The 27,835-nt window shown below is 35.6% G+C and overlaps 1 protein-coding gene across 1 annotated transcript in view; it reads left to right on the top strand.

The window, feature by feature from the left end:
* The window catches only part of LOC118889001 (dystrophin), a 1,535,792-nt gene that overhangs the window by 1,132,389 nt on the left and 375,568 nt on the right, over nucleotides 1-27,835 (top strand). The window contains exon 49 of the mRNA XM_036840547.1: nucleotides 20,502-20,713. Coding sequence (XP_036696442.1) covers nucleotides 20,502-20,713 — 212 coding nt within the window. The remainder of the gene's footprint in view (nucleotides 1-20,501; nucleotides 20,714-27,835) is intronic.

The following is a 27,835-nucleotide window of genomic DNA, read 5'->3' as shown; positions in this document are numbered from 1 at the left end:
GGGAAGATGTGGGCTTAGTATTCTGAATTCATAGTTCCATTGTGGTTATTAAAATGTGAACTAAAATCTTGCAAGCACATGGTACCACGTATATAATTTTCTCCATTCAGACAATTACACAAAGGCCTCTGAGGATTCTAGGGTCATTGCTGAAGCTTTTTTTTTTTTTTAATCCTATAGCCTTTTCTCATTGTTGGTTAATTTTCACAACATAGAAGTTTTCACTTTTAAGGTTAAAAAAAACCCCTGATGAATGGAAGAACTATTCAGCACAGCAGGTTATAAACCAATTAGGATGATGATGTCCTGGATGGAGATTTTCATGAACCTCTCACATTAGCTATTTCAGCTTTTTTTTTTTTTTTTTTTTAATGTTCAAAGTAAATAGAACAATGAAGAGGCTATTTAGGAAGGTCTGGACTCAGGGGGGAAAAAAACTCTTTCATTAGGTTCCAAATAACAGCTAGCTTAATAAGCAGCAAGAGACAGAGATTTAGTATAGAAAAAAAAATAAAAGGATAAAAAAATAAAGCAATGAGATTAGAAGGTCGGTAATATCATTGGAACTGGCAGCAAGGCAGGTTTATATGAGATTATTTTGTTTTGGGAAACAACTATACTAACTTTGTTCTGAACCTCTTGCCAATGCCTGTCTTGAGAAAATTTAACATTCTTTATCTGTGTGTACCAAAATGCCTAAGGACAAAGCTGTTACCTAAACTTTATTCGAATTGAGAGAATTCATGTACGAATTTGTGGCTAACGTCTTAGTCAATGTACTACATAATTTCTACTGCTTCATAGCACAACTTTCTAATTTTCAAGAACAGTGTAGTAACTGCTCACCAGCCAAGAGAAAGGCATGGGACCATATTTGTCATTGGAGTCAACGTTAGTTCTGCCTATGGTAGTTACTTAGGTAAAGATAAGTTTGTTCCAAGCTGGGGCTTTTCACTGGCACTTGTTATGCGTAATAAGGAAGTGCTTTCAAGTGGACCCTGGAGTATAGGAAAACTAGAGTCTGATGTCACCAAGAAGAATGTTGATGAATTCAAAGATAGTGAAACAAAGGAGGGGAGTAATTTTGATAGAAATGATAGAAAAACAGGAAACATGGCAGAATTGGGGGGAAAGAAATCTTTAGAGATTTTACAAATTACAAGCTCCTTTTAATAATCAGATTAAGATTGTAAGTATAGAGTGACTGCACAGAGATCCATGTTCTGACCTGGCTAGCTAATTAGTAAAATCTTCTAGCCCAGTTTTCACATTTTTCATTTTAGCATATTTTTGTATGATAAATTATATTTCGAATGGAAACCGTCTACTCCTGTTGACTAACTTGACTCCCTGATACTTTGCCTAACCTTCTACTTTCTTGTTTCTACTTCTTTCAAGACTTTGCTCGCACAGTAAGGCAGCTCATATTCCTTAAGTCTCCTATCTGATTTTGCTTCTTGAATTGCCGAAGTGAACTCTACGGACATTTCTATCATTTCTTTTTATACCTAATCTCTTGTGATCCATGCTCTAACCACTTCACTGAAGCTATTAATGACCACCAAAGAAGGCTGACTCTGTGCATTCTAGTGACTACCTCTCAAGCTTCATCTCCAGAGCCTTTGCCTTGAACACAGGAATAATGTAACCTTTCCCAATCTCTCATTTCAGTTTCCTGCATTTGGTCTGCCTCTCTCCAGAATATTCCCAAGGCTTTGCCTCTGTCCCTTACACTCGTGACTTCAGTATTCATCACTATATGAATGACAGCTCTCATCATAACACCTCTGACCTCTTACCTGTTTTATCCATTCCATATGGCAAGCTGTCTACATTACCTTTCTTCTTGGGGATTATTATAACCTTATATTCAACATGAAATTGTGTGTTCATGTCAATGTCCAACAGCAACCTTTTTCACCATTTTTAGATACAAAATGGGTCAACGTTTCTGTCCTACTTATTTATTGGCAAACGACTCAAAAGTCAAGCCAAAAAAAAAAAATACTCAAGCAAGTAAGATTTCCCAACAAAGAGGCTTTAAGCAAAGAATTGCAGGTGTCACATGTAGCCTGTATTCTAGAAGGAGCATAGTGAACTAGGCATACATACCTTACTGGAAAACATTGGTCACAGTCTGTTAGTTCCATCTTTTCCTGTGAGAGGGAAAAATCATTATATGACAGGGCCAGAGCTTCTATGACCCCTTTCAAGAATTGAAAAGTTTTTATGACCCCATTCATTTCCTGTCAAAAACTTTCATGAAGTACCCAGGCAATGCATTTTATACAGAGGGAAGAACTTAGACAAAGTCCTATATATTTAATCTTCTAAATATCGTACTAATCTGTTCTTATCTTTCAATCTACCAGCCATCAGGTTTTACCTGGACCCCTATCCTAGCATCTCACGCTGTTTTTTTCTGTATCTTTTCTTGCCCTCCCCTCCAATCTATTCTCTAATTAGCAGTATGACTAATCTTTTGAAACCCAGATCAGATGTGGTGTCACTTCACTGCCTGAAACCTTTCAGTGGATTCCCATTGCCCTGTGGACAAAGACCAAAATCTTTACCATAATTCATAAGGCCACTGGGAGCTATGAAAGTCCCCTCTTTTAGCTTTTCTTTCTAGTGAGTGATACATTCAGATAAGTGGATTCTCTTTTAAGGACGTAGATTCCAAGTGCATATTGAACTAGGTATTGATAGTTTACTTATAAAATGTTTACTATTCCTTATGCAGCTTTGATTTTGTATCCATTCTAATTCAATCTCAAGCACATAATGGATTATCAAGAAAAAGTTTTTAATAAATGATTGGATAGACAAAGGAACAAATAAATGAATAAATGTATAAAAACAAATCATTATCAGACAGTCAGATGGCTATTTATAAGAACTTATCAGAGCAAAAGTATAATCTTGCTTAAGACCAAATTCAGGCAATTTTTGTGTGTCTTTTTGTTTTTGGTTAAAAAAGCATCAGTCTTATATGTTTTTAAAGGATTCTGTTCCCTTGCTGCAAATAGTATAGGCACAATGCTATTCTAGTTCTCATTTTAAAGGAAATAATAATAATATCATATGTTTGTTGACAGCTTTGCAGTATAAAGCACTTTTCACACAGATTACCTCATTTTAAATTTCTCTATTTCTTCTTTTGCTATGGGAATTCATTTTAAGAATTTCCTTTTAGAATTAAGGCAATAACACTACTCTGTTCCTGTATTTCTTAGCAACACCTTCACTAGGATATTGTCTCTCTCCTGGGTCTTTCTTCTCCAGATGCACAGTTATGATTTACCCAGAGGTAAATGGAAATAGTAGGAGCAATACACAGAATTTTTTATTGTTTCTTGTAAACTCAAGCATTTCATTTTAGGAGCTGCCGTACTATTTTAGGAATTGCTGTACTAATGTTCAAAGTTTATTTACGTATTTTGTATGAAACGATTTTGTCACTTCAATTGGGCTTATTAGAAGAGGGAAAGAGTTACTTTTTATCTCCGCCGTATTTCACATCATTTACTATAACATTCACGAGTTGCTGAGGTTTAAATAAGCAAAGATTATCTCAAAATGAGACCTGGAAAGGGCAATTCAAGTCTCTCATCCACTTTCCTTTTTCGCTTTTCAGCCAACACTTTAGTCTAAAACATATTTTATAATCATTGATCCTATGTTTGTCTTAATAACCATACATATATTAAATGAACTAGAATTGATTGATCTTTATTTTTGATCTCATATTTTGCATTTCTGGAGAAGCATTTGAAGGGATCAATTGCTGCTATACTTCATTAATTCATTTCCTCTTTTTCCCCTTAATACAGAAGCCCCATTTTCATAAAGTCTAAAAAAATTGGAACGTGTATTTTGTTTTTATAACATTGATTAAATGAATATATTTGTTTTGTTTATATATTGTATGTTTGTGATTATTTTTGGTTTTGCAGTAGTGCATAAATTCTTACTTGTGACTTAAAAGTTGTGTTCACCCTTTCCACACATTCCTTTATACTCCCCTCGTGTCAAACTTGTGTTGGGCCCTGAGTATAAAAGCACATTCTTTGTAGAGAGGTGGATGGACCTAGAGTCTGTCATACAGAGTGAAGTAAGTCAGAAAGAGAAAAACAAATACCATATGCTAACACATATATATGGAATCTAATTTAAAAAATGGTTCTGAAGAACCTAGGGGCAGGACAGGAATAAAGATGCAGACGTAGGGAATGGACTTGAGGACACGGGGAGGGGGAAGGGTAAGCTGGGACGAAGTGAGAGAGTGGCATGGACATATATACACTACCGAATGTAAACTAGATAGCTAGTGGGAAGAAGCTGCATAGGACAGGGAGATCAACTCAGTGTTTTGTGACCACCTAGAAGGGTAGGATAGGGAGGGGGGGAGGGAGATGCAAGAGGGAGGGGATATGGGGATATATGTATACATATAGCTGATTCACTTTGTTATAAAGCAGAAACTAACACAACATTGTAAAGCAGTTCTACTCCAGTGAAGATGTTAAAAAAAAAAAAAGGAATGAAGTACTAATATACCCTAAACATGGATAAACTTTGAAAACATCATGTTAAGTGAAAGAAGCCAGACACAAAGACCACATATTGTATGATTCCATTTATATGAAATGCCCAGAACGAGCAAATCTATAGAGACAGAAAGTAGATTAACTCCAGCCTAGGGCTGGAGTGGGGAGATGGAAAGAAATGGGTAGTGACTGCTATGGTTTTTGGGGGGTATGATGAAAATATTTTTAAGTTCACAACTTTGTGAATATACTAAGAACCATTGAACTGTATACTTTAAGTAGGTGAATTATATAGTCTGTGAATGTATCTCAATAAAACTTAAAAAAATAAATAAAATAAAATAAAAACACATTCCCTCAACTCAAGTAATTACCTTTTGGTAGGTAAGACAGACAATAAATAGACAATTGCCAAGTAGGGTAATAAGTGTGTTCAGAGGTAATGATGTGGATTCAGTGCTCTGGAAACTTTTGAGCGGAGTGCTACAGAGTGAAAAAGAGTAGAGAATATTCTGGGCAGAGGAAAAGCATAGACTCATGTGAGACATGTGATAACATCCTGCATGTAGAGGGCTCCTACGTGGCTGAATAGGGTTCACAACAGGTAATAGAAGTCAGGAAACTGGTAAAGTAGACAAGGGCCACATTGCAAAAGATCTTGTAAGTCAGGTCAAGAGTTTTGATTTTATGGTGAAAGCAATGGAAGGGTGACATTAAAGGAATTTAATAAGTGATGACAGACTCAGATCTTCATCTTCAAAAGTCTTCTCTGACCAGAGTTTTGAAGATAGATGGGGAGTGCAAAAGGCTAGTGTTAAAGCAGTAGTTCTCAGTCCTGGCTGCACATTAGAATCACTAGGGGGAGCTTTTTAAAATCCAGTGCCTGGACTCCACCCCAAACCAATTAAATCAAAATCTTTGGGAATAGGGCCCAGACACTGGTAGTTTTTAAAGCACCCCAGCTGATGCAAATGTGCAGACAGGGTTATGATTCACTAAATAAGAGAGAGCATCAGGAAGCTTTTAATTAAAACAGTCTAGAGAAGAGACAGCTGGATGATAGAGAGGTTAGAAGAGCCATTAAGGAGGTTGACTGAATGACTTGGCACCTTGGTTAAAGGATAAGGAAGAAAGAGGAATCAGGGATGATTTGTAGGTTTCTCCTTGAATGACTAGGTAGAGGAACAGATGTGTGTCAGTGATTAGGGGAGAGGAAGGGTAAAGATGATGTGATCAATTTTGGATATGTTGAATATTTAAAAGGAATCTTGTAGGCGTTTGGCTACGTGAATATGGAGCTCAGGAGAGAGTTCTTAGGTTAAACACGGATTTTACTATGATCACTGTATAGGTAGTAGATGAAACAATATGAACTCACCAGGGAGTGAATGAAACAATATGAACTCACCGGGGAGTATATATATATAAAGAAAAAAGGTCCAAAGGAGACCTGTAGGGGATAACAGTTTAAAAGATGAGCAGAGAAGGCTGAGGAATGGCCAAAGAGGTAGACTAAATAATTTTTTAAAATCTTGCAGTGTCAGTCATTGCAAGATTTGAAGGAAGAGGTTTCAAGGAGGGCTCATCAGTGATGGCAAGTACTGAAGGGAGGTCTGGAAAGATAAAGACTAGAATCTCCAGTGCTGTGGTAATTTGAAGGTTACCGTTAGCATCTTCAAAAGTAATTTCTGTGGCAAAAGTTAAAATGCAGTGGATTGAGAAGGGTATGTAAGGTGTGAAAGTGGAAATAGTGGATGTAGATAGTGCTTCTCACACTTTAATGTGCCTGCAAATCACTTTAGGAATCTTGTTTAAAAATGCAGATTCTGATTCAGTAGGTATAACGTGTGGGGCCTGAGATATTGCATATCTAACAAGCTCCCAGGTAATGCTGCAGCTGCTGGTACAGAAACCATCCTTGAAGTAACTCTGGTGTAAATCACTCTTTCATGAAGGAGAAAGAATTGGCCAGAGGGGGTGTAGAGACAAAAGGAAGAATTTTTTATTTTGTTTTTTGTTTTCTTTTTAGATGAGGTTCTAGGCTGAGATTGAAGATACAGAATGGGTAAAAAATGGAATCACTTCTCTTAGGAGGTAGAAGAATTTGGAATGCTGAGTACAGGAAGGGAATTAGGCATGAGTAGGGGAGACACTAAACCTAAAGAGAAGAAGGTAAGGAAGACTAGAAATACAGAAAAGTCCGTTAGTAGACAATACCTGGCATTTTGCTTTTTAGCCCATGGTTTCTGTTCAAGGAATTATTTATTATTTTTATTCCTTAACTTGATTGGCTAGACTGTGGAGTGTGCTTGTGAGGATAGAAGTGAGCCCACTTGGCTTTTCAGGTATAACCTGCATTTTCTGCACTCATCAAATCAAAGTTTGAGTGACAAGGTGTAGGGATGAAATTCAGTGTGTGTTCAGGGTGGGAAAAAATGTCTTTTTTTATTCTACATATTTAAAAAATATTTATATTCCAACAAATGCGTCAATTTTGATGTGCAAATTTGCAGTGATGAATGGGTTTTATGTGTGCATTGCATGCTGGTGACATGGTAATAAATCCGCGGTGCTGGAATTATAATGGTACCCTTTAGCTCCACTTTAATGACCTCTTGCTGAATGAGTTGTGAGTACTTTATTTGCTACATTTGGCACTTAATTAGTTGAGGGTGGGGCAGGCTGGAGAGTGGGATTGTCCAGTGATATGTTGTGTCTATATCACATTTAAACAATTTCTTTTCTTTGTCTTGTGAGTGACCTAAGATTATAAGCTGAAATATTTTTGCATAACTATAGATTAAGCTACTCCCCCAACTTTAAGCTTTCATCTCAACCAGTAGTTCCCCCTTGCCAAAGGAAGCCATTATTTTTTTAAGTTAATTCATTTTAATGACCAGATAAATCACGTTTCAATATCTGCCTGTTTTAAAATAACTTACATGTCCCATTATGACTGGATGTTGGTATTTTCTTATAAATCTATGACTCTCCAACCAGTGGCAAAAATGCAATCCTTTTACTGTAACTCATCTTTCAATATGGGAACCAACACACACTTTCCTATATTTTATAACCAAAACAGAATGAGCTTTTGTCAGAGGACTAACTCATTTTCTCTATGAGAATATTCAGCATACTTTTAAGGAGGTAATATGATCTTTGACATTCTGTTGATGAGGAAGTTAAGAGATCAGCCTGAATTCCTTTTCTAGCTCCTCTCCATATACATGTGACTTTAAGCAAAACATTTTGTCATTTTCACCACTGTAAATTCTGTTTACTGTCTTTTAAACTTGTATATTCCACAGATGGTATTTTTTTCTTAATTGGAAAGTGGCCTTAATAACTTAGAAATGTGTTTAAACAATATGCTGCTTTGTGCTTGCTGTGAGAGAGCATTTTATCTAACATTTTATTATGAAAAATTCGGATACACAGAAAAGTGGAAAGAATTGTAGAGTAAATATCCCTGAATCGACCACCTAGATTGTGCTGTATAAATTCATGCTTTCTCTGCCCATCAGTCCCGACTATTTTCTGATGCATTTCAAAGTAAGTTTAGAGACATCAGTACCCTTTACCCCTAAAAACTTCAGCATGCGTATCATTAACTAGAGCTCAGCATTCATTTACAGTTCTTTTTGTTGGTTTATTTGCTTACTTGTTTGTCTCCATGGGGCAAAATTTGCAGAGTCAAAAGTACAAATCTTATGTGTACCAATCAATGAGTATTGTTGAATGGGTGCACCTGTGTGACACATGCCTCTATCAAGATAAAGAAAAATACTATCACCCCAGAAAGGAAAGAACCTTTGGATGTTAATTAGACTTATTATGGTGATCATTTCACAATATATACAAATATCTAATCATTATGTTTATACCTGAAACTAATGTAAGTTTATATATCAATTATATCTCAATTAAAAATATTAATAAATGAAAGGAAATTTTTTATGTTGGCTTGAGTTTTTTTCAACTGAATTTTAACATGACTGAATATAAGATTGCCAAGTTGTATCACAGGAATTGTCCGTCCAGGGGAATGATATGGATGTCTATATGCTATTTGTTCATCCAGGCACTGGAATGACTGAGTTCTTCCTAATAGCGTTGTAAGATGAGCTTCTATCTCTGACAGAAACATCAAGTAACATGTATTTCACAGACTGTTAGAGCTGGAAAGAACCCCAGGGGTCATCCAGTCTACTACCCCCCTTTGCTTAATGGCTCAGGATTTTAAAAGTCCAATGGTGTTACAAAGTGCATAACTGCCTGTCTTTACCCCTGTAATTAGGGGCTAGATACTTTGCCCAGTGTCTTCCGTCCATCATTTCCTTAATCTTCATAGATTGTTGATCTTCTTGTTATTATTATCCCCATTTTACAGAGAGTAAATTGAGTGTGAAAATAACATTAAATTACTAATCTTTGCCATGTTCAAACTAACCTTAAATGTTAGACTGATATTATAAAATATTTTTACCTTAGTTATTGGCTCTGGGTCTGTCTTCCGTGAATTTAAAACTAAATACTTGGCTGTTCCTGAATTCCAGTTTTTGGGGGACTTAGAGAGGAAACATATCTTCAAATTAGTCGTAGCGGCTAGGATTTAATCATTTGCCTATAATTCCCCTCTCTTTTCACCTTTTTGGTCTGAAATGTCTTCTCAGACATTTTATTCTGTGTTCACACAGCAACCGCATTCCTCCTCTCCTGTTCCTAAATAGATCAAATGCCCATTCATACTAGCTACGTTGGACTTCCTGGTTAGTATATGCTTCTTCCTCTTCTTAATGGGTTTAAGTTGAGACTTCTCTTTGCGGAGCTTAACTACAGATAAGACTTCTACAGAACCATGTTTAAATTCCTTATGGAAATAGGAGGAACACGTCTTAATATTTCCTATAATTTGGGTTATTATTATTTTGACTTTCTCTGGTTCCTTATAAGTCTTTGAATGTAAAACATTGAGATATACTCACATTACTCAAGATATAGTTGTATCCTAACTTTATACACGAGCAGAATAATGATGATTTCTTTGTTTTCAGCTCCCTTCTTGATCATGCCTAACCTTTTGTTGACTATTTTGGCCTCAGGGAACTGTCTGTTGTGATTACCATATCTTTTTCCTGATACTTACAAATGGTTCAGAGTTCATTGTCTTAACCTCAATTGGGAAAATTTTCCTTACAGTTGACCACAGTTAAATATATGACACTTTTTACCCATTCAAATGACCTCAAAAGATTTACCAGTAATTTAACTCTTTAAGCTCAGTATTTTCTACCTGGAATCATTGAGACCCACATTGAGACCCTCAGAGTGCCCCACCTAGCAGATTACAAATGTTTGCTGAGATTATTGCCCATTTTGATGACTGTAGTCAGTTTTGCAATTGAGGAACTTGAAGTTGTGCCGAATCAACTTTTGCAAATTACAATAGCTATTTCATCACAAATCCAGGGCTATAACCCATTATTAACTGCTGGTCAAGGTTTCTTTCTAAAACTTAGTCACAGTAACTTCTAATTCTCAGACTGTAACTTGAGTGCAGAAATTGGAACAGAGTTGTTCTTTGTTCTGTAGCAATATGTATTCAAAAAGGCAGACATTTTACTTTTGTAAATAACATTTTTCCCTAGAAGAGATGTTGAGGGAATTTATATCAGTCGAGATTGTATATCGATAATCAAACATAGCTAGCTTAAAAACTTGAACTGAAAGATTGGTTAGTACTCAGTCAACTGAACTGTTTCTTTCTCTGCAATATTGTGGTTCTTAACATGATTGCTTAGTTTCCAATGTGACACTTCTGGAGATCCATAAATCAGGACACATGCTGAGTCCCAGTCTATCATCCTGAGTCCTAGCATTCGTTATTTATCCTTTTCATTATCCAGCATCTACTTACTGCACAAATCAGTTGAGAAGCTTATCATGTTGGACCTCTGAAAGAAGAAGTACACACATTTGGGTAGCTCTTCAATTACCAACATGCACAGATTATCTGAGTTTATAAGCATATATTTTATTATTATTTCACTTTTATATGTCAGATGAATCTGGTATAAATATAAATCTACAGAATGGGACAGAGTACACTGCCATAATATATCTTTGGTCTATCAGTAATATCCTGGATAAAGTGTTGCAAGAGTGGTGAAATTCTGTAGTTTGAATTGTTGCCCAGTTACGGACAGTTACCAGCTCTAACTACCATGATGGTCTAGTTCCAAGATAACTCTTTGATGGTCTTCAGATTTTATGTTTTCTTTCATTCCTTGACAAAACGATATAGATAAAAAAACTTGTAAATTTTTCTTTTGTATATATTCTGCAGGGTCTACTCTTAGGATAGCTATATCAATCAATTACACTGCCTTTTTTTGTTTTTTTCTGTATGTGCCGCATGGCTTTTGGGATCTTAGTTCCCCAATCAGGGGTTGAACCTAGGCCCTCATAAGATTTTCATGATGATTAAATGAGTTAATACATGTAAAGAGCTTAAAACAGTGCCTTGAGCAGAGTGGGTATTCAAATAATGTTTTATTATGATTTTAATTAGCTCTTGTGACATCTATGGTATTTAAAATGTTAACCACGCTTGTGTTTTTGAAATTTTCTCTTATCCACATTTCTATGGAAGGGCACTTTCCAAGTGATCCTCCTACCTCTCTAGCCGTTCATCCATCTTATTGACTATTGATGCTGTATTCTGTCTTTATGTGTAATATTTTCCAGGACTCCATCTTTAACCCTCTGTTTTGCTCAATCTATACCCCATACCAATGAGAATGTGTTCCTATTAATGGCTTCAGTTTTTACTTCTATCTAGTGATTCCTAATCTTGGATTTCTCTGTCTTCCAAAATATGCAGCTGTGCCATAGCACCTTCAGTCCAACTGACTAAAATGATAGTCCTATGTGAAAGATCCTCAAAACTTTTCCACTGAATAGGTCTAAGATTGAACTCATTATCTTTTCCCTAGAACTGTTGATCTTTATTCCTTGAGTAGATGGTAAATAACACTTCCATCTAACAGGTACCAACCAACCAGAAGCCAGGGAATCTGTCTTAGACTCCTTTGTTTCCCCAGTGCTTGGCCTAATGCCTGGTATCCAGTAACTGGTAAATAAAATGGTAACTGGCAGGATGGATAGATAGGGGTGAATGGAGGGGTAGCTAGATTGTTGAGTGAGTCTATAACTATAAATCTATTTCGTTAAGTATTATCTCATGATCAAGTACAGTTGAAGGTCAAGGATGAGAAAGCACATCTTTAGTGGGACACACACCCAGTAAACCATTTTCTCTTGCTAAATTACACACACATGACCCCTTTGGGATGAAAACCTTCATTGCTGTGATTGAACAGGCATTCAAATGGTATGTTTGTCTGAAATAATGTTATAGGCTCTAAAAGTTTCCTCCTTTTTCCACAATTAAGAAATATCTACCCACATGATAGGAGAAACTACTTCTTTCTCATATCAAGTGATGGCCTTCTAAAAATATAGATTATGTCTGCCCTATTGAAATGAATATAGGATGTAGAAAATATTCACTGGCATGAATGCAAATGGCTTACCATGTTATTGTCAAAAATACTAGGCGTTCTAAACATTTTGATAGCATAGTAAAATGTCACTAATTAAGGCTGATTAAGGCAAATTGTAATCATCGGCTTTTAGAGGAAAGTCAATTTCATTATTTGCAAATACATGTAATACGTATATAACAATAGGCCAAGAAAAAAAAAGAGGTTCCAGCTATGCATAATAAAGTAGCCTGCTATGATAAGTTGGAAAATGGTTTGTAATTGTGTTATCAGTTGTTTCTATGATTGATAAGAAAATATTCCAGAACACTTAAAGACACTTTTACTTATATTTTAAATAGCTTTTTTATAATAGCATTTACACTAGTAGTTTTGTAAACTAAAGGTTAAATAGACTAATAATTGTAGATCTCAACTATAATAAGTGCTATACTACCCAGTGGGTGAACAACAGCAATGCAACAAGCAAAAAAAAAAATAATAATGGTGCTCAAAGATTATAAGGAGTTACTGACATTTAAACAGGTTGACATGTTAACCAAAGTTGGAATATGATATGTTGACTGGGTTTGCAACGCATAGCAAACACCCAAACCAAAATGAAACTGATAAAAACAGTACCTGTAATGAATGTCACTTACTTGGTTTTACCTATTCTAGGTACCACATTCTTTAATTCATGTCACAATCAGTAGTCTTGTAGGGTCTGTTTAGTACTGATGGTTATTTACAAAATATCTCAGGTACTTCTTTAACTCATAACTTCTTATAACTTTAGGAAGGCAACAGCAGGTTTAATTAAAAAGGGCTAAGCTTATGTCATGAAATAAGAAGCACAAGACTGTGCCGTATACGTTTTATTTGTCCATTGCCCTTCTCTACCTCACTCTCTACTCTGGGTGGTTGATCTGTGTCATCATTGGTCTCCCATACCCTCTGGCTTCCAATTGGTTTAGCCACTGGGGAGCCCTAGTAGGAAATTGAAGAGAGAGGGCAGAGAGGTCAGGGTATTTATTCTTCTAGTTCCCTACCCGTGAATTTGCTTCAGGCTGACTCTGTCCCTTGATAAAAGGTTACTGCTCTTCTCAGGGTGGTTTCTCCTCATGATTCTCAGCTTCTGGCCACTTCTCCCTCCCCTGATTTCTTGGGCCTAGATGCACTAACAGCTCCACTGCTGCAAGGCCTAGTTTCTTATATTAAATTTGGTGATTTTCCTACACTCTGATTATGTTATAATTTGTTCCTTTGTAAATAAATCTCTCAGGTTATCCAGACCAGATCACAGAGGAATATGTATATCAAGCTAAGATATTCCAGAGAACAGTGGGGAGACATTGAAGGGTTTAAATGAGAGAGTGTGGTGATCAGATTTATATTAGTTATTACTATGTCTACAGTGTAGAAGTTACATTGGAAAGAGGAGACTTCAGGCAGAGGGACTATGTACAGTCTATTGCAAGCATGTAGACAGAAAATGTTGGAGCTTTGCAGTGGAAACGTGTGGAAAGAAGAAAGGAGTTCTGTATGAGAAAACTTAGTAACCAATTATATATGGTGTTTGGTGAGGCTTAGGGAAAAATCTAGAATGTCTGTCAGATTTCCTGCTTAAGGAGTAAAGTAAGTGGTGGTTTTATTACCTGTTTTCTATGGCATTATTTCCATTTTATGAAATCAGCTTAAAGAGAAGATTATATGGTCCTCAAAGAAAAGAAAAAGCAATCTTGTTATGTTTATTTTTAATATTCTAAAATAAAGTATTCCGGAGCAAAATCTATAGGGAATCTCCATCTTTGACTCACAATGATACCAGAAAATAGCCTCGATGTAAGCCTGTCCTACTTACAGAATATAACTGGCATTGTTACAAGAAGTTTCCAATATACCTATCTGGTCTTGGATTGCCGCAGAAAAAAAGTTTTGAGAGCAAGTGGTTTATTTGGGAGTTGAGAGAAATATCAATAGGGGAATGAGAAAGTGAGACAGATAAGGCAACACAGCCAATAAAGGATGGTACATAATCAAGCAGGTTACCACTATGACCCACTAGAGCTTTATCCCACTGGGAGAACTCTGGAACCCTTATAAATCACATACCTCACAGTTATCTCCCGTAGCATCAAGCGTGCTAGAATATTCATACCCCAATGACTACCATCAGTCATTGGTTACAGGCTGTTCCTGGGAGGTAAGGTGGTGGGAGACTGGGGAGGGGAGCCTCAATTCCTTGGTGTATCTAGCCTACCACTTAGATGGCAAAGCAAACTCTTTATGGCAACACAAAGCCTACAAAGAATGAAATGTCAGTGATGGTATTGGAGGTCAGGCTGTTGGGCAATGAAGTGATAAGGGCAAGGGGATGTGGGCATTCTGCTGTAGGAGCTTTTGAAAAGATTACTCATATTTGGCTCTAGAGATTAAGAAAAGACACAGTTACAGAGGGCAGACGGCAGAAGCAGGAAGAACTACAATCCTGTAGCCTGTGGAACAAAAAACACATTCACAGAAAGACAAGATGAAAAGGCAGAGGGCTATGTACCAGATGAAGGAACAAGATAAAACCCCAGGAAAACAATTAAATGAACTGGAGATAGGCAACCTTCCAGAAAAAGAATTCAGAATAATATTAGTGAAGATGATCCAGGACCTCAGAAAAAGAACGGAGGCAAAGATCGAGAAGATACAAGAAATGTTTTACAAACACCTAAAACAATTAAAGAACAAACACCTAGAAGAATTAAAGAACAAATACAAATGAACAATACAATAACTGAAATGAAAAATACACTAGAAGGAATCAATAGGAGAATAACTGAGGCAGAAGAACGGGTAAGTGACCTGGAAGACAGAATGGTGGAATTTACTGCCACAGAACAGAATAAAGAAAAACGAATGAAGAGAAATGAAGACAGCCTAAGAGAGCTCTGGGACAACATTAAACACAACAACATTCACGTTATAGGGGTCCCAGAAGGAGAAGAGAGAGAGAAAGGACCAGAGAAAATATTTGAAGAGATTACAGTCGAAAACTTCCCTAACATGGGAAAGGAAATAGCCACCCAAGTCCAGGAAGCGCAGAGAGTCCCATACAGGGTAAACCCAAAGAGAAACACACCGAGACACATAGTAATCAAATTGACAAAAATTAAAGACAAAGAAAAATTATTGAAAGCAACAAGGGAAAAACGACAAATAACATACAAGGGAACTCCCATAAGGTTAACAGCTGATTTCTCAGCAGAAGCTCCACAAGCCAGAAAGGAGTGGCATGATATATTAAAAGTGATGAAAGGGAAGAACCTACAACCAAGATTACTCTACCCAGCATGGATCTCATTCAGATTCGATGGAGAAATCAAAAGCTTTACAGGCAAGCAAAAGCTAAGAGAATTCAGCACCACCAAACCAGCTCTACAACAAATGCTAAAGGAACTTCTCTAAGTGAGAAACACAAGAGAAGAAAAGGACCTACAAAAACAAACCCAATACAATTAAGAAAATGGTAATAGAAACATACATATGGATAATTACCTTAAACGTGAATGGGTTAAATGCTCCAACCAAAAGACACAGGCTTGCTGAATGGATACAAAACCAACACGCATATATATGCTGTCTACAAGAGAACCACTTCAGACCTAGGAACACATACAGACTGAAAGTGAGGGGATGGAAAAAGATACTCCCTGCAAATGGAAATCAAAAGAAAGCTGGAGTAGCAATACTCATATCAGATAAAATAGACTTTAAAATAAAGAATGTTACAAGAGACAAGGAAGGTCACTACATAATGATAAAGGGATCAATCCAAAAAGAAGATATAACAATTATATATGCACCCAACATAGGAGCACCTCAATACATAAGGCAACTGCTAACAGCTATAAAAGAGGAAATCGACAGTAACACAATAATAGTGGGGGACTTTAACACCTCACTTACACCAATGGACAGATCATCCAAAATGAACATAAATAAGGAAACAGATGCTTTACATGACACAATAGACCAGATAGATTTAATTGATATTTATAGCATATTCCATCCAAAAACAGCAGATTACACTTTCTTCTCAAGTGCGCATGGAACATTCTCCAGGATAGAGCACATCTTGAGTCACAAATCAAGCCACAGTAAATTTAAGAAAATTGAAATCATATCAAGCGTCTTTTCTGACCACAGCGCTATGAGATTAGAAATGAATTACTGGGAAAAAAACGTAAAAAACACAAACACCTGGAGGCTAAACAATATGTTACTAAATAACCAAGATATCACGGAAGAAATCAAAGAGGGAATCAAAAAATACCTAGAGACAAATGACAATGAAAACACGATGATCCAAAACCTATGGGATGCAGCAAAAGCAGTTCTAAGAGGGAAGTTTATAGCAATACAAGCCTAGCTCAAGAAACAAGAAAAATCTCAAATAAACAATCTAACCTTACACCTAAAGGAACTAGAGAAAGAAGAACAAACAAAACCCAAAGTTAGTAGAAGGAAGGAAATCATAAAGATCAGAACAGAAATAAATGAAACAGAAACAAAGAAAACAATAGCAAAGATCAATAAAACTAAAAGCGGGTTCTTTGCCAAGATAACCAAAATTGATAAACCATTAGCCAGACTCATCAAGAAAAAGAGGGAGAGGACTCAAATCAATAAAGTTAGAAATGAAAAAGGAGAAGTTACAACAGACACTGCAGGAATACAAAGCATCCTAATAGACTACTACAAGCAACTGTATGCCAATAAAATGGACAACCTGGAAGAAATGGACAAATTCTTAGAAAGGTATAACCTTCCAAGACTGAACCAGGAAGAAATAGAAAATATGAACTGGCCAATCACAAGTAATGAAATTGAAACTGTGATTAAAAATCTTCCAACAAACAAAAGTCCAGCACCAGATGGCTTCACAGGTGAATTCTGTCGAACATTTAGAGAAGAGCTAACACCCACCCTTCTCAAACTCTTCCAAAAAATTACAGAGGAAGGAACACTCCCAAACTCATTCTATGAGGCCACCATCACCCTGATACCAAAACCAGACAAAGACACTACAAAAAAAGAAAATTACAGGCCAATATCACTGATGAATATAGATGTAAGCATCCTCAACAAATTACTAGCAAACAGAATCCAACAACACATTAAAAGGATCATACACCATGATCAAGTGGGATTTATCCCAGGGATGCAAGGATTCTTCAATATATGCAAATCAATCAATGTGATACACCATATTAACAGATTGAAGAATAAACACCATATGATCATCTCAATAGATGCAGAAAAAGCTTTTGACAAAATTCAACACCCATTTATGATAAAAACTCTCCAGAAAGTGGGCATAGAGGGAACCTACCTCAACATAATAAAGGCCATATATGACAAACCCACAGCAAACATCATTCTCAATGGTGAAAAACTGAAAGCATTTCCTCTAAGATCAGGAACAAGGCAAGGATGTCCACTCTCACCACTGTTATTCAACATAGTTTTGGAAGTCCTAGCCACGGCAATCAGAGAAGAAAAAGAAATAAAAGGAATACAAATTGGAAAAGAAGAAGTAAAACTGTCACTGTTTGCAGATGACATGATACTATACATAGAGAATGGTAAAGATGCCACCAGAAAACTACTAGAGCTAATCAATGAATCTGGTAAAGTTGCAGGATACAAAATTAATGCACAGAAATCTCTTGCATTCCTATACAATAATTATAAAAATTCTGAAAGAGAAATTAAGGAAACACTCCCTTTTACCATTGCAACAAAAAGAATAAAATACCTAGGAATAAACCTACATAGGGAGACAAAAGACCTGTATGCAGAAAACTATAAGACACTGATGAAAGAAATTAAAGATGATACAAACAGATGGAGAGATATACCATGTTCTGGGATTGGAAGAATCAATATTGTGAAAATGACTATACTACCCAAAGCAATCTACAGATTCAGTGCAATCCCTGTCAAATTACCAATGGCATTTTTTACAAAACTAGAACAAACTTAAAATTTGTATGGAGACACAAAAGACCCTGAATAGCCAAAGCAGTCTTGAGGGAAAAAAAACAGAGTTGGAGGAATCAGACTGCCTGACTTAAGGCTATACTACAAAGCTACAGTAATCAAGACAATATGGTACTGACACAGAAACAGAAATATAGATCAATGGAACAGGATAGAAAGCCCAGAGATAAACCGATATACCTATGGTCAACTAATCTATGACAAAGGAGGCAAGAATATATAATGGAGAAAAGACATCCTCTTCAGTAAGTGGTGCTGGGAAAACTGCACCGCTACATTTAAAAGAATGAAATTAGAACACTCCCTAACACCGTACACAAAAAAATAAGCTCAAAATGTATTAGAAAGCTAAATGTAAGACTGGACACTCTAATACTCTTAGAGGAAAACATAGGAAGAACATTCTTTGACATAAATCACAGCAAGATCTTTTTTGATCCACCTCCCAGAGTAATGGAAATAAAAACAAAAAATAAACAAATGGGACCTAATGAAACTTAAAAGCTTTTGCAAAGCAAAGGAAACTACAAACAAGACGAAAAGACAACCCTCAGGATGGGAGAAAATATTTGCAAATGAATCAACGGACAAAGGATTAATCTCCAAAATATGTAAACAGCTCATGCAGCTCAATATTAAAAAAACAAATAACCCAATCCAAAAGTGGGCAGAAGAGCTAAATAGACATTTCTCCAAAGAAAACATACAGATGACCAAGAAGCACATGAAAAGCTGCTCAACATCACTAATTATTAGAGAAATGCAAATCAAAACTACAATGAGGTATCACCTCACACCAGTTAGAATAGGCATCATCAGAAAATCTACAAACAACAAATGCTGGAGAGGGTGTGGAGAAAAGGGAACCCTCTTGCACTGTTGGTGGGAATGTAAATGGATACAGCCACTATGGAGAACAGTATGGAGGTTCCTTAAAAAACTAAAAATAGAATTACCATATGACCCAGCAATCCCACTGCTGGGTATATACCCAGAAAAAAACGTAATTCAAGAAGACACATGCACCCCAATGTTCATTACAGCACTATTTACAATAGCCAGGTCATGGAAGCAACCTAAATGCCCATTGAGAGATGAATGGATAAAGAAGATGTGGTACATATATACAATGGAATATTACTCAGCCATAAAAAGGAATGAAAGTGGGTCATTTGTAGAGTCGTGGATGTATGTAGAGACTATCATACAGAGTGAAGTAAGTCAGAAAGAGAAAAACAAATATCGTATATTAACGCATATATGTGGAACCTAGAAAAATGGTACAGTTGAATCGGTTTGCAGGGCAGAAATAGAGACACAGATGTAGAGAACAAACGTATGGACACCAAGGGGGGAAGTGGTGGGGAAGCACGTGGTGGTGTGATGAATTGGGAGATTGGGATTGACATATATACACTAATATATATAAAATGGATAAGAACCTGCTCTATAAAAAAATAAATAAACTTCTACAATTCAAAAAAAAAGAGTAGTTTGAAGACTGTAGCAACATCCTAGATAAAAATGGAAATTAAGGTGTGAACTACAGCACTAGGAAGAGCTTGAAAAGTTAGATTCAGGGGAACTTGTTTGTGTGGATGAAAAGGAGAAGAAGGCATATGATTTAGATATGTCCTACTTGGGGCTGAGTAAATGGTATGACATTTGCACAGTTAGGAAATGAGAAAAATCAGCTTAGTCAACATGTTGGCACAGTCACTGAGGAAGAGAAAATAAGTAACAGGCTCTTTTTTTTTTTAGAAAGAAATAGTTCCTTTTCTATAGGTTCTGTTTTAGACATGTAGTGCTTGAGATGCTTTAGGGGATATTATGTGAAAAGATCTTGCATTCAGTTATACAACTGTGTTAATATACTATGTTAATAAATGTTTTATCCTGCTTTTAAAACTAAAAAAAAAAAGGAATAGACACAGTTAAATTTTCACATGTACTATTGATGTTCTAGATCACCTTCAGGAAGTTGATTTAACAAAAACTTATGTTTACCTTTGAAAAAAGTAAGAAGTTCCATTGTCCATCATCCTAGCTGTAACACAATGAACAATTTCTTTTTTTTTTTTGCTTGTACTTAAATTTTTTTTCAATTATTTTTCTTTTTTTTTTAAACATCTTTATTGAAGTTTAATTGCTTTACAATGGTGTGTTAGTTTCTGCTTTATAACAAAGTGAATCAGTTATACATATACATATGTTCCCATATCTCTTCCCTCTTGCAATTTCTTTTATAAGTAATATAAAATGTGAGATAATATTTGGATGTTAAATTTCAAATGTCTCCTCCAGACTAGCATTTACTCCCATATATTCATTTTTCCTTCTTTTCCAGTTGAAAGAATTCAGAGTCAGTGGGATGAAGTACAGGAACACCTTCAGAACCGGAGGCAACAGTTGAACGAAATGTTAAAAGATTCAACACAATGGCTGGAAGCTAAGGAAGAAGCTCAGCAGGTCTTGGGGCAAGCCAGAGCCAAGCTTGAGTCATGGAAGGAGGGTCCCTACACAATGGATGCAATCCAAAGGAAAATCACAGAAACCAAGGTTAGTATCAAAGATATGTTCTTAAAATAAAATACACTGGATAAAATTATACCATGGATTAAAATCTAATGATTTTTAATGTTAATTTATTAAAAGAAAACAAGCTGAAATGAACAGTAGTCTTCGCAGTCAAAGTAAAGTAGAGATTAGAGGAAAATTGATGGTTAATATCAATGTTAAAATTAATTTTGTTTAATAAATTAGGTACAATGCTCTGGTTTTCACACTGCATCATCTTTTAAGATCACTTCAGAATTGTTGCACGTACTTCTGTAGTATCATGAAGTCAATCAGATGGACTTAATTCCTTCTTAGAAAAAGTAACAGGTTTACTCCTTCCTACTTTATTTGAGGGCAGTGAATGGAGAAGGGAAGGGTGGGTATGAGAATAAGGTAGGGATAAGGTGTACTCTCACTTTCTCCTCCCATTTTCTGACCTCCAGCCCAACTTCCCTTCTTTCTCTTCCTTTTCTTCTTCTTCCTCTCCCACGCCCCAAACTTCATCATATATTTTTCCACTTAATAATCTAGAACTCTTCAGGATAAATGAAACAGAAAAAGGAAAGGAAATAAAATTTGTTTGACTATGTCTTATCAAGCACCATGCATGGTACTTTATAAATATTGAATCCTTTCAAACCTCATATTTATAGGTCAGTTTGGAAAGACCTTAAATGCTAAACAATGGGTAGTCCTTAGAGGATTTTAAGCAGAGAAGTGACATAGTGAGAACTTGATCACATTGATGAAAACACTCTCTAGGGTTTTTTTCTGGTAGGAAAAGGCCTTCTGCTAAACAAGTATTTGAATCTCAAATTACCTATGTCATCTGAGAAAAAAGCCATAAAGTTTTCTTGCATGGAATGGCTCCCATTTCTAAATTAATCATTGTTTAGACTATGCTAAGCCACATAGCATATTTATTTACACTAGGTTTATTTGAAAAATAAACCCTGAAATCTCAGTAGCTGAATACAATGGTGATTAATTCCTTGGTTGTGTCATAGTTCAGTAGAGGTCAAAGAACCCTTCTTGGGAGCTCTCCCCTACATGGTGACTTGGGGGTCCAAACTTTTCTAATTTTATCAAACTATAATTTTAAAATCATGGCTGCCCAAAGTCACCACAGAAGAGTAAGAGAGAATGTGGTCAAGACATGGGGTTTTATGGCCAGGCCTCGAGGTTATGGACGTCACTTCCACCCAAAACCCATTGACCAGAACTTGTTCCCAATTTAATTTCAGGAAGAATGAATGGGAATAATGAACTAGTGAGCTTTTAGCCAGTCCTTGTCATAGCTAGTTTTCCAAAGGGTCTGAACAGCAATGAGGACAGGATTTTTATTTATATGACAAGAATGTTAGAATGCCACATAGGATTTTACAAACTTATCAGTACCTTTGTTGGAGGCAACATCTAGATGAATAAAAATTGTCTCTTTCACAAGATACTTTTTACCACTAAGATTTTCTCCCTTTGATGAGCATAGATGAATTAGGAATTTCGAATGATGGGTTTTCCAATTTTTCACTTGACTATGTGAAACATAGAATCCATGTGGTTATTCTTGAGGGTTCTGGTCTTATCCATCACGTACTCAGTATGTTATGCTATTTCTTTTTTCCTCTCAAAAATTTAGGGTTCTATGAATCTAGAGGATCACGGAACAAAGTGGTTAACTGGTCAGGAGGAATTACCAGGGAAAAAGAATTTGGATTGGACCCTTGAGATAGATGAGGGAAAGGAGAGATGAGAGGCATATAGAGACAGAGTTGATCAGGGCAAGAAGACTCTGAAATTTGGCAATTGAGAAATACTCTTAAAACATACAAGAATCCTAAAGCGATGGCAAGAATGATTTGGGTTTAATAGCTTTTGGAAAAGCAAGGAGCTTTAAATAAGAGACAGAAAGAGTTGCAAAAGAAAATATGAAAGGAGAAAACAAAACAATTTTTTCATCAAAATATGTAAGGTGTTTTGGACACCTAAAACAAAGACAAGATTGTATTATAATTGCTATCCTTGTCAAACTTTTGAAATAAAAATTTGCTTTTGAATAGTCCATCTAAAACTGCATCTTAAAAATGGCTCAGCCATTATCTTTGGAAACTTATGTTTTTGTTTGTGTTATATGTTAGGAATTTAATGATATATATTGCTGTAACTTCAGTGTAAGTTCCTAACATAAATAAAGAAGACTAAAGCTGTAATTTTCCTGTCCATTTCCCAAATGACATATGCTAAAACTAAAAGTAATACTAACCCTAATACTAACATTTAGTGAGTACTTGGCTCTTTGTCAAAAACTGTGCTAACCACTTCACATATATTGGCTTATTTCATCCTCCCAAAAACTTTCCATGAAAAGTACTATTATTGTTCCCTGTTTACAGATAAGTAAATTGAAAGCCTAGAGAAGTTCAGTAACTCCTCTTTAAAAGCAGCAGAGTTGGGATACGAATGCATAGCAATTACTTTTTTTTTAAACATCTTTATTGGAGTATAATTGCTTTACAATGGTGTGTTAGTTTCTGCTTTATAACAAAGTGAATCAGCTATACATATACGTATATCCCCATATCTCCTCCCTCTTTTGTAAATGACCTCACAGATTTCCTCCTTAACCCATTGTCTGTGTGGCTAAAACAAATCAAGAAAACACCGTGAGGAACAGAAAGGGAGACCATTGTAGTTGTGAACTGACAAATAAGATTATATTACTGATGAGCCAACAGGTGGAAAATGAAAGCAGTAAAACAGTATACCAGGGAGAAGTTTTCATATTTTGTTTTACTGTGAAAAACTAAAAAAATAATTGCAAATTGTATTCCATTTTCAATGAAACTACAATGTTTAATTCTTATAAAAGTCAGGGAGCCTTATAAAGTGGAGGACTGCCTTTATGTCTAATGTGTTATCATTCCTGAGTGATATTAGCTGGCTTATCACTTACAGTTTTCTTTGAGGAAGAAAGTGTGAAAATAGACATAATAGGCAATGGTTAATTTGACCAGGATCTCCTTGCTCCATGAATTCTTTCTTAGTCTGTGTGTCTAGGGTTAACAAGAGAGCTGGTGAGCCTCGTGAGGCAGTCATCAGGCTGTCTCTGTAGAGTTGGAGAGCTGTGATTACAGCAGCCAGCCTCCTTTGGAGCAGCATCGCTGATGACTGCCCTCACTGTCACAATGAAATGGTTTCAAAGCCAACCACCAGCACCGTTACACTCTTTGAAAACTTAAACCAGTCACTATACCTGAGCTAAAGAAAAAAATCACTCATAATTCTGATATTTTCATGATTCATAATTGCTAGCCTCTGTCTATAATCTCTTCCATTTCTTTTTTTTTTTTTTTGGCCACACCACACAGCTTAAGGGATCTTAGTTCCCCAACGAGGGATTGAACCCAGGCCCTCAGCAATGAGAGCATGGAGCCCTAACCACTGGACTGCCAGGGAATTCCCCTCTCTTCCATTTCTTATCTACATATTTTTAATTGTCTTCATAATGTAGATAAAATTTTGAATTCTGATTTTAAAGTTAGTATTATATAAATACATATGTTGCTACATAACTTTTAACAATTATCATTTTTAATTATAATATTTCATTAAGTTCCATCTTTCACCATTTCCCTACTAATTAGACATTTAGAAAACCTCCACTCTTGGTTAGAAAAAATAGTGGAGAAAACATTGGAATAACAACAGCCCCTTCACAAAGTAGAACTCAAATCTGAGATGGCATCTGGGAAAAGTCCATCTTGAAAGCATAGACAAGGTGGAAGGAGATAGCAACAGTAAGTATTTGGCAAAAGAATAGACTGTAGATAGCCCATCGTGTCAATAATTAATGAGTAGATCATTAAATGATGCCCATAATGTATGTTTAGTTTCTTTCTTTCCTATATAACCCTTAATTTTTTGGAAACAAAAACATAAGATGAGTAAGTAGCTGATTTTGTTAAGTGCATGGCTTCATTTGCTCTTCTACATGGCCCTAGTAAAACAATAATGCTCTTCTGAGATAGAAAGACAGATATTAGGGGAAATCATACAGGATTTCCATCCTAATCAAAATGTCTGCCAAAAGGCTATGGCAGAATCCTATGAGAGATGATACCATTTAACTTTCATAAGAGGTAAGATGGTATGCCTTTGGCACCTAAAACTGCCAGCAATGGTCATCATGGGATTTCTTTTATTTGGCAGAATCTTGGTTTATTTCACAACCTGTTTCCCGGGCTATTAAGATTGGTCCAAACTTGGCAGTGGATTCTTTGGAAAAATTATTTCTTGATGATTTTAAACTTTCTTTTCCAGTGTCAAGAGAGATTTATCCAGGCTCAGAATTTTCATTTATTTTTTTCCCCTTTCAGCTTTTGAAAGAGAAATTCCTTTTTTGTCTCTCTTGTGATTGCTTTTATGTCAAATTCAGCATAAAAGCTTTTCAAACGTGACGGCATTAGCTGTTTTGTGCTTGGCTGAGCTAAGAGTACATGAATTCAATAGAGAAGTGAAATCTTATTTGAGCCTAACTGATTTAGCTATATAATACTTAAAACTATCTGAGGTGAGAAACACAATAATTTATCAAATTATTAAATAAAGATTTCCAAGGCTGCAAAATATGTGTTTTGAAGACATTCTTTAGGGAACTTGAAATGTAGATACACTGTAATCATGTAATTAATTTTAAAAGTTGAACTTGTTATATGTAGTAAATCTGATAGCTATTTGAGGATTGCAAATTATTTTACCAGGAAAGAAACTAATCAGAGAGAACTTTTTTTTTCAAATATGGAAGTAGAGCCTTGTCGTTTTCATTATTTGAGGGGATGGGTGGCATTAGATAGTATCCTTATCTACCAAAAAGATATATACAGTAATGGAAGCTAAATTCTCCTTTCACACATTTTATTTACTTTTTGGATGAGCACAAAATTAAATCAGCAAATTGACCCACCCTGGTAGTTTGAGGTTTGGATTTCTGATACAGTAATGAAAAACATTATCAGAAAACTTCTTCCTAGGACCTGCCATTTTTTCATGTAGTTTCTTTATTCCCTTTTGTTCTCCCCTAAAGATCCCACATGATTAAGAAGAAAGAATCAATAACCTGATAGTCCTTTTCCTCCCAAAGTATGTATGAAGCTATTAAATTTCTCAAAGCACACAAACAGAGTGCTTCCTACATCACTGATAGAGCACAGGAAAAATAATGGGTGGTTTTCCAGGTACTGCTATAGTATATAAATATTTAATGCAGAGTCACGAAGACTTGGATAGCATTATGATCTGATTGCACCATATTTTGCCTTATTTCCTTTTCACACTTTAACTTATTCCATGCTTGAAAATATAATGTGGCAACTCTGTAAATCCACTCCTCCATAAAAGCAGCAAATTGCAAAGTTGTTAAAATTGCCTTTTCTAAACTCTGGAAATTAAACAGAGGTTGGCAACAATATGTAAATTACTGAACTTCACTAAGAACAGCAGGGTTTGAGACTTTTTAACTTGGCCTATTCCCATCAGTTTCTCCCAGCTATACAGTAGCCTTAAAAATTAATAGTCTTACAGCTACCAGAGAAAGAGAATAGAACTTGTATTGAGCATGTTTTCTGACCACAACAGTATGAAACTAGAAATCAGTTACAGAAAGAAAAATGAGAAAGGAACAAACATGTGGAGACTAAACAATAGGCTACTAAAAATGTAATGGGTCAATGAAGAAATTAAAGGGAAAATCAGAAAATACCTCAAGACAAAGGAAAATGGAAACACAAAACTCCAAAATCTATGGGATGCAGCAAAAGCCGTTCTAAGAGGGAAGTTTATAATGATGCAGGCCTTCCTCAAGAAAACAGAAAAATCTCAAATAAGCAAGCTAACATACCACCTAAAGGAATTAGAAAAAGAACAAACAAAGCCCAAAGTCCACAGAATGAAGGAAATAATAAATATAGGAGAGGAAATAAATAAAATAGAAACAAAACAAAACAAAAAAATAGAAAAGATCAATGAAACCAAGAGCTGGTTTTTTGAAAAGATAAACAAAATTGATAAACTTTTAGCCAGGCTCACCAAGAAGAAAAGAGAGAAGACTCAAATGAACAAAATAAGAAATGAAAGAAGAGAAATAACAACCAATACTAGAGAGATACAAAAAATCTTAATACTATGAACAGTTATACACCAACAAATTGGACAACCTAGAAGAAAATGGACAATTTTCTAGAAACATACAACCTGCCAAGACTGAATCAAGAAGAAACAGCCAATTTGAACAGACCAATCACTAGTAGTGAAATTGATTTTCTAGTTAAAAAAAAACCTCTCAGCAAAGAATAGTCCAGGACCAGACAGCTTCACAGGAGAATTCTACCAAACATATAAAGAACTTAAACCTATCCTCAAGCTATTCCAAAAAGTTGAAGAGGACAGAACACTCCAAAATTCATTCTATGAGGCTACCATTACCCTAGTATGAAAACCAGACAAAGACACTACAAAAAAAAAAAAAAGAAATGAAAATTATAGGCCAATATCTTTGATGAATATAAATGCAAAAACCTCAACAAAATATTAGCAAACCTAATCCAATAATGTATAAAAAGGATCATACATCATGATCAAGTTGGATTAAGGATGGTTCAGTATTTGCAAATCAATATAATATACCCCATTAACAAAAGGAAAGATAAAAAAACACATGATCACCTCAGTAGATGCAGAAAAGCATTTGACAAAATTCAACATCTGTTCATGATAAAAACAAACAAAACAAACTCTCAACAAAGTGAGTATAGAGGGAACATATCTCAACATAATAAAGGCCATTTATGACAAAGCCACAGCTAACATCATACTGAATAGTGAAAAGCTGAAAGCCTTTCCTCTAAATTCAGGAATAAGACAAGGAAGCCTACTCTCACCACTTCTATTTAACATAGTATTTGCAGTCTTAGCCACAGCAATCAGACAAGAAAAAGAAATAAAAGGCATCCAAATTGAAATGAAAGAAGTAAAACTATCACTATTTGCAGATAACATGATGCTTTATATAGAAAACCCTGGAGTCTCCACCCAAAAACTAGTAGAACTAATAAATGAATTCAGCAA

The sequence above is a fragment of the Balaenoptera musculus genome, chromosome X (genome assembly GCF_009873245.2).
Source record: "Balaenoptera musculus isolate JJ_BM4_2016_0621 chromosome X, mBalMus1.pri.v3, whole genome shotgun sequence".
NCBI classification, from domain to species: Eukaryota; Metazoa; Chordata; class Mammalia; order Artiodactyla; family Balaenopteridae; genus Balaenoptera; species Balaenoptera musculus.
This window is presented reverse-complemented; position numbering and strand designations above follow the sequence as displayed.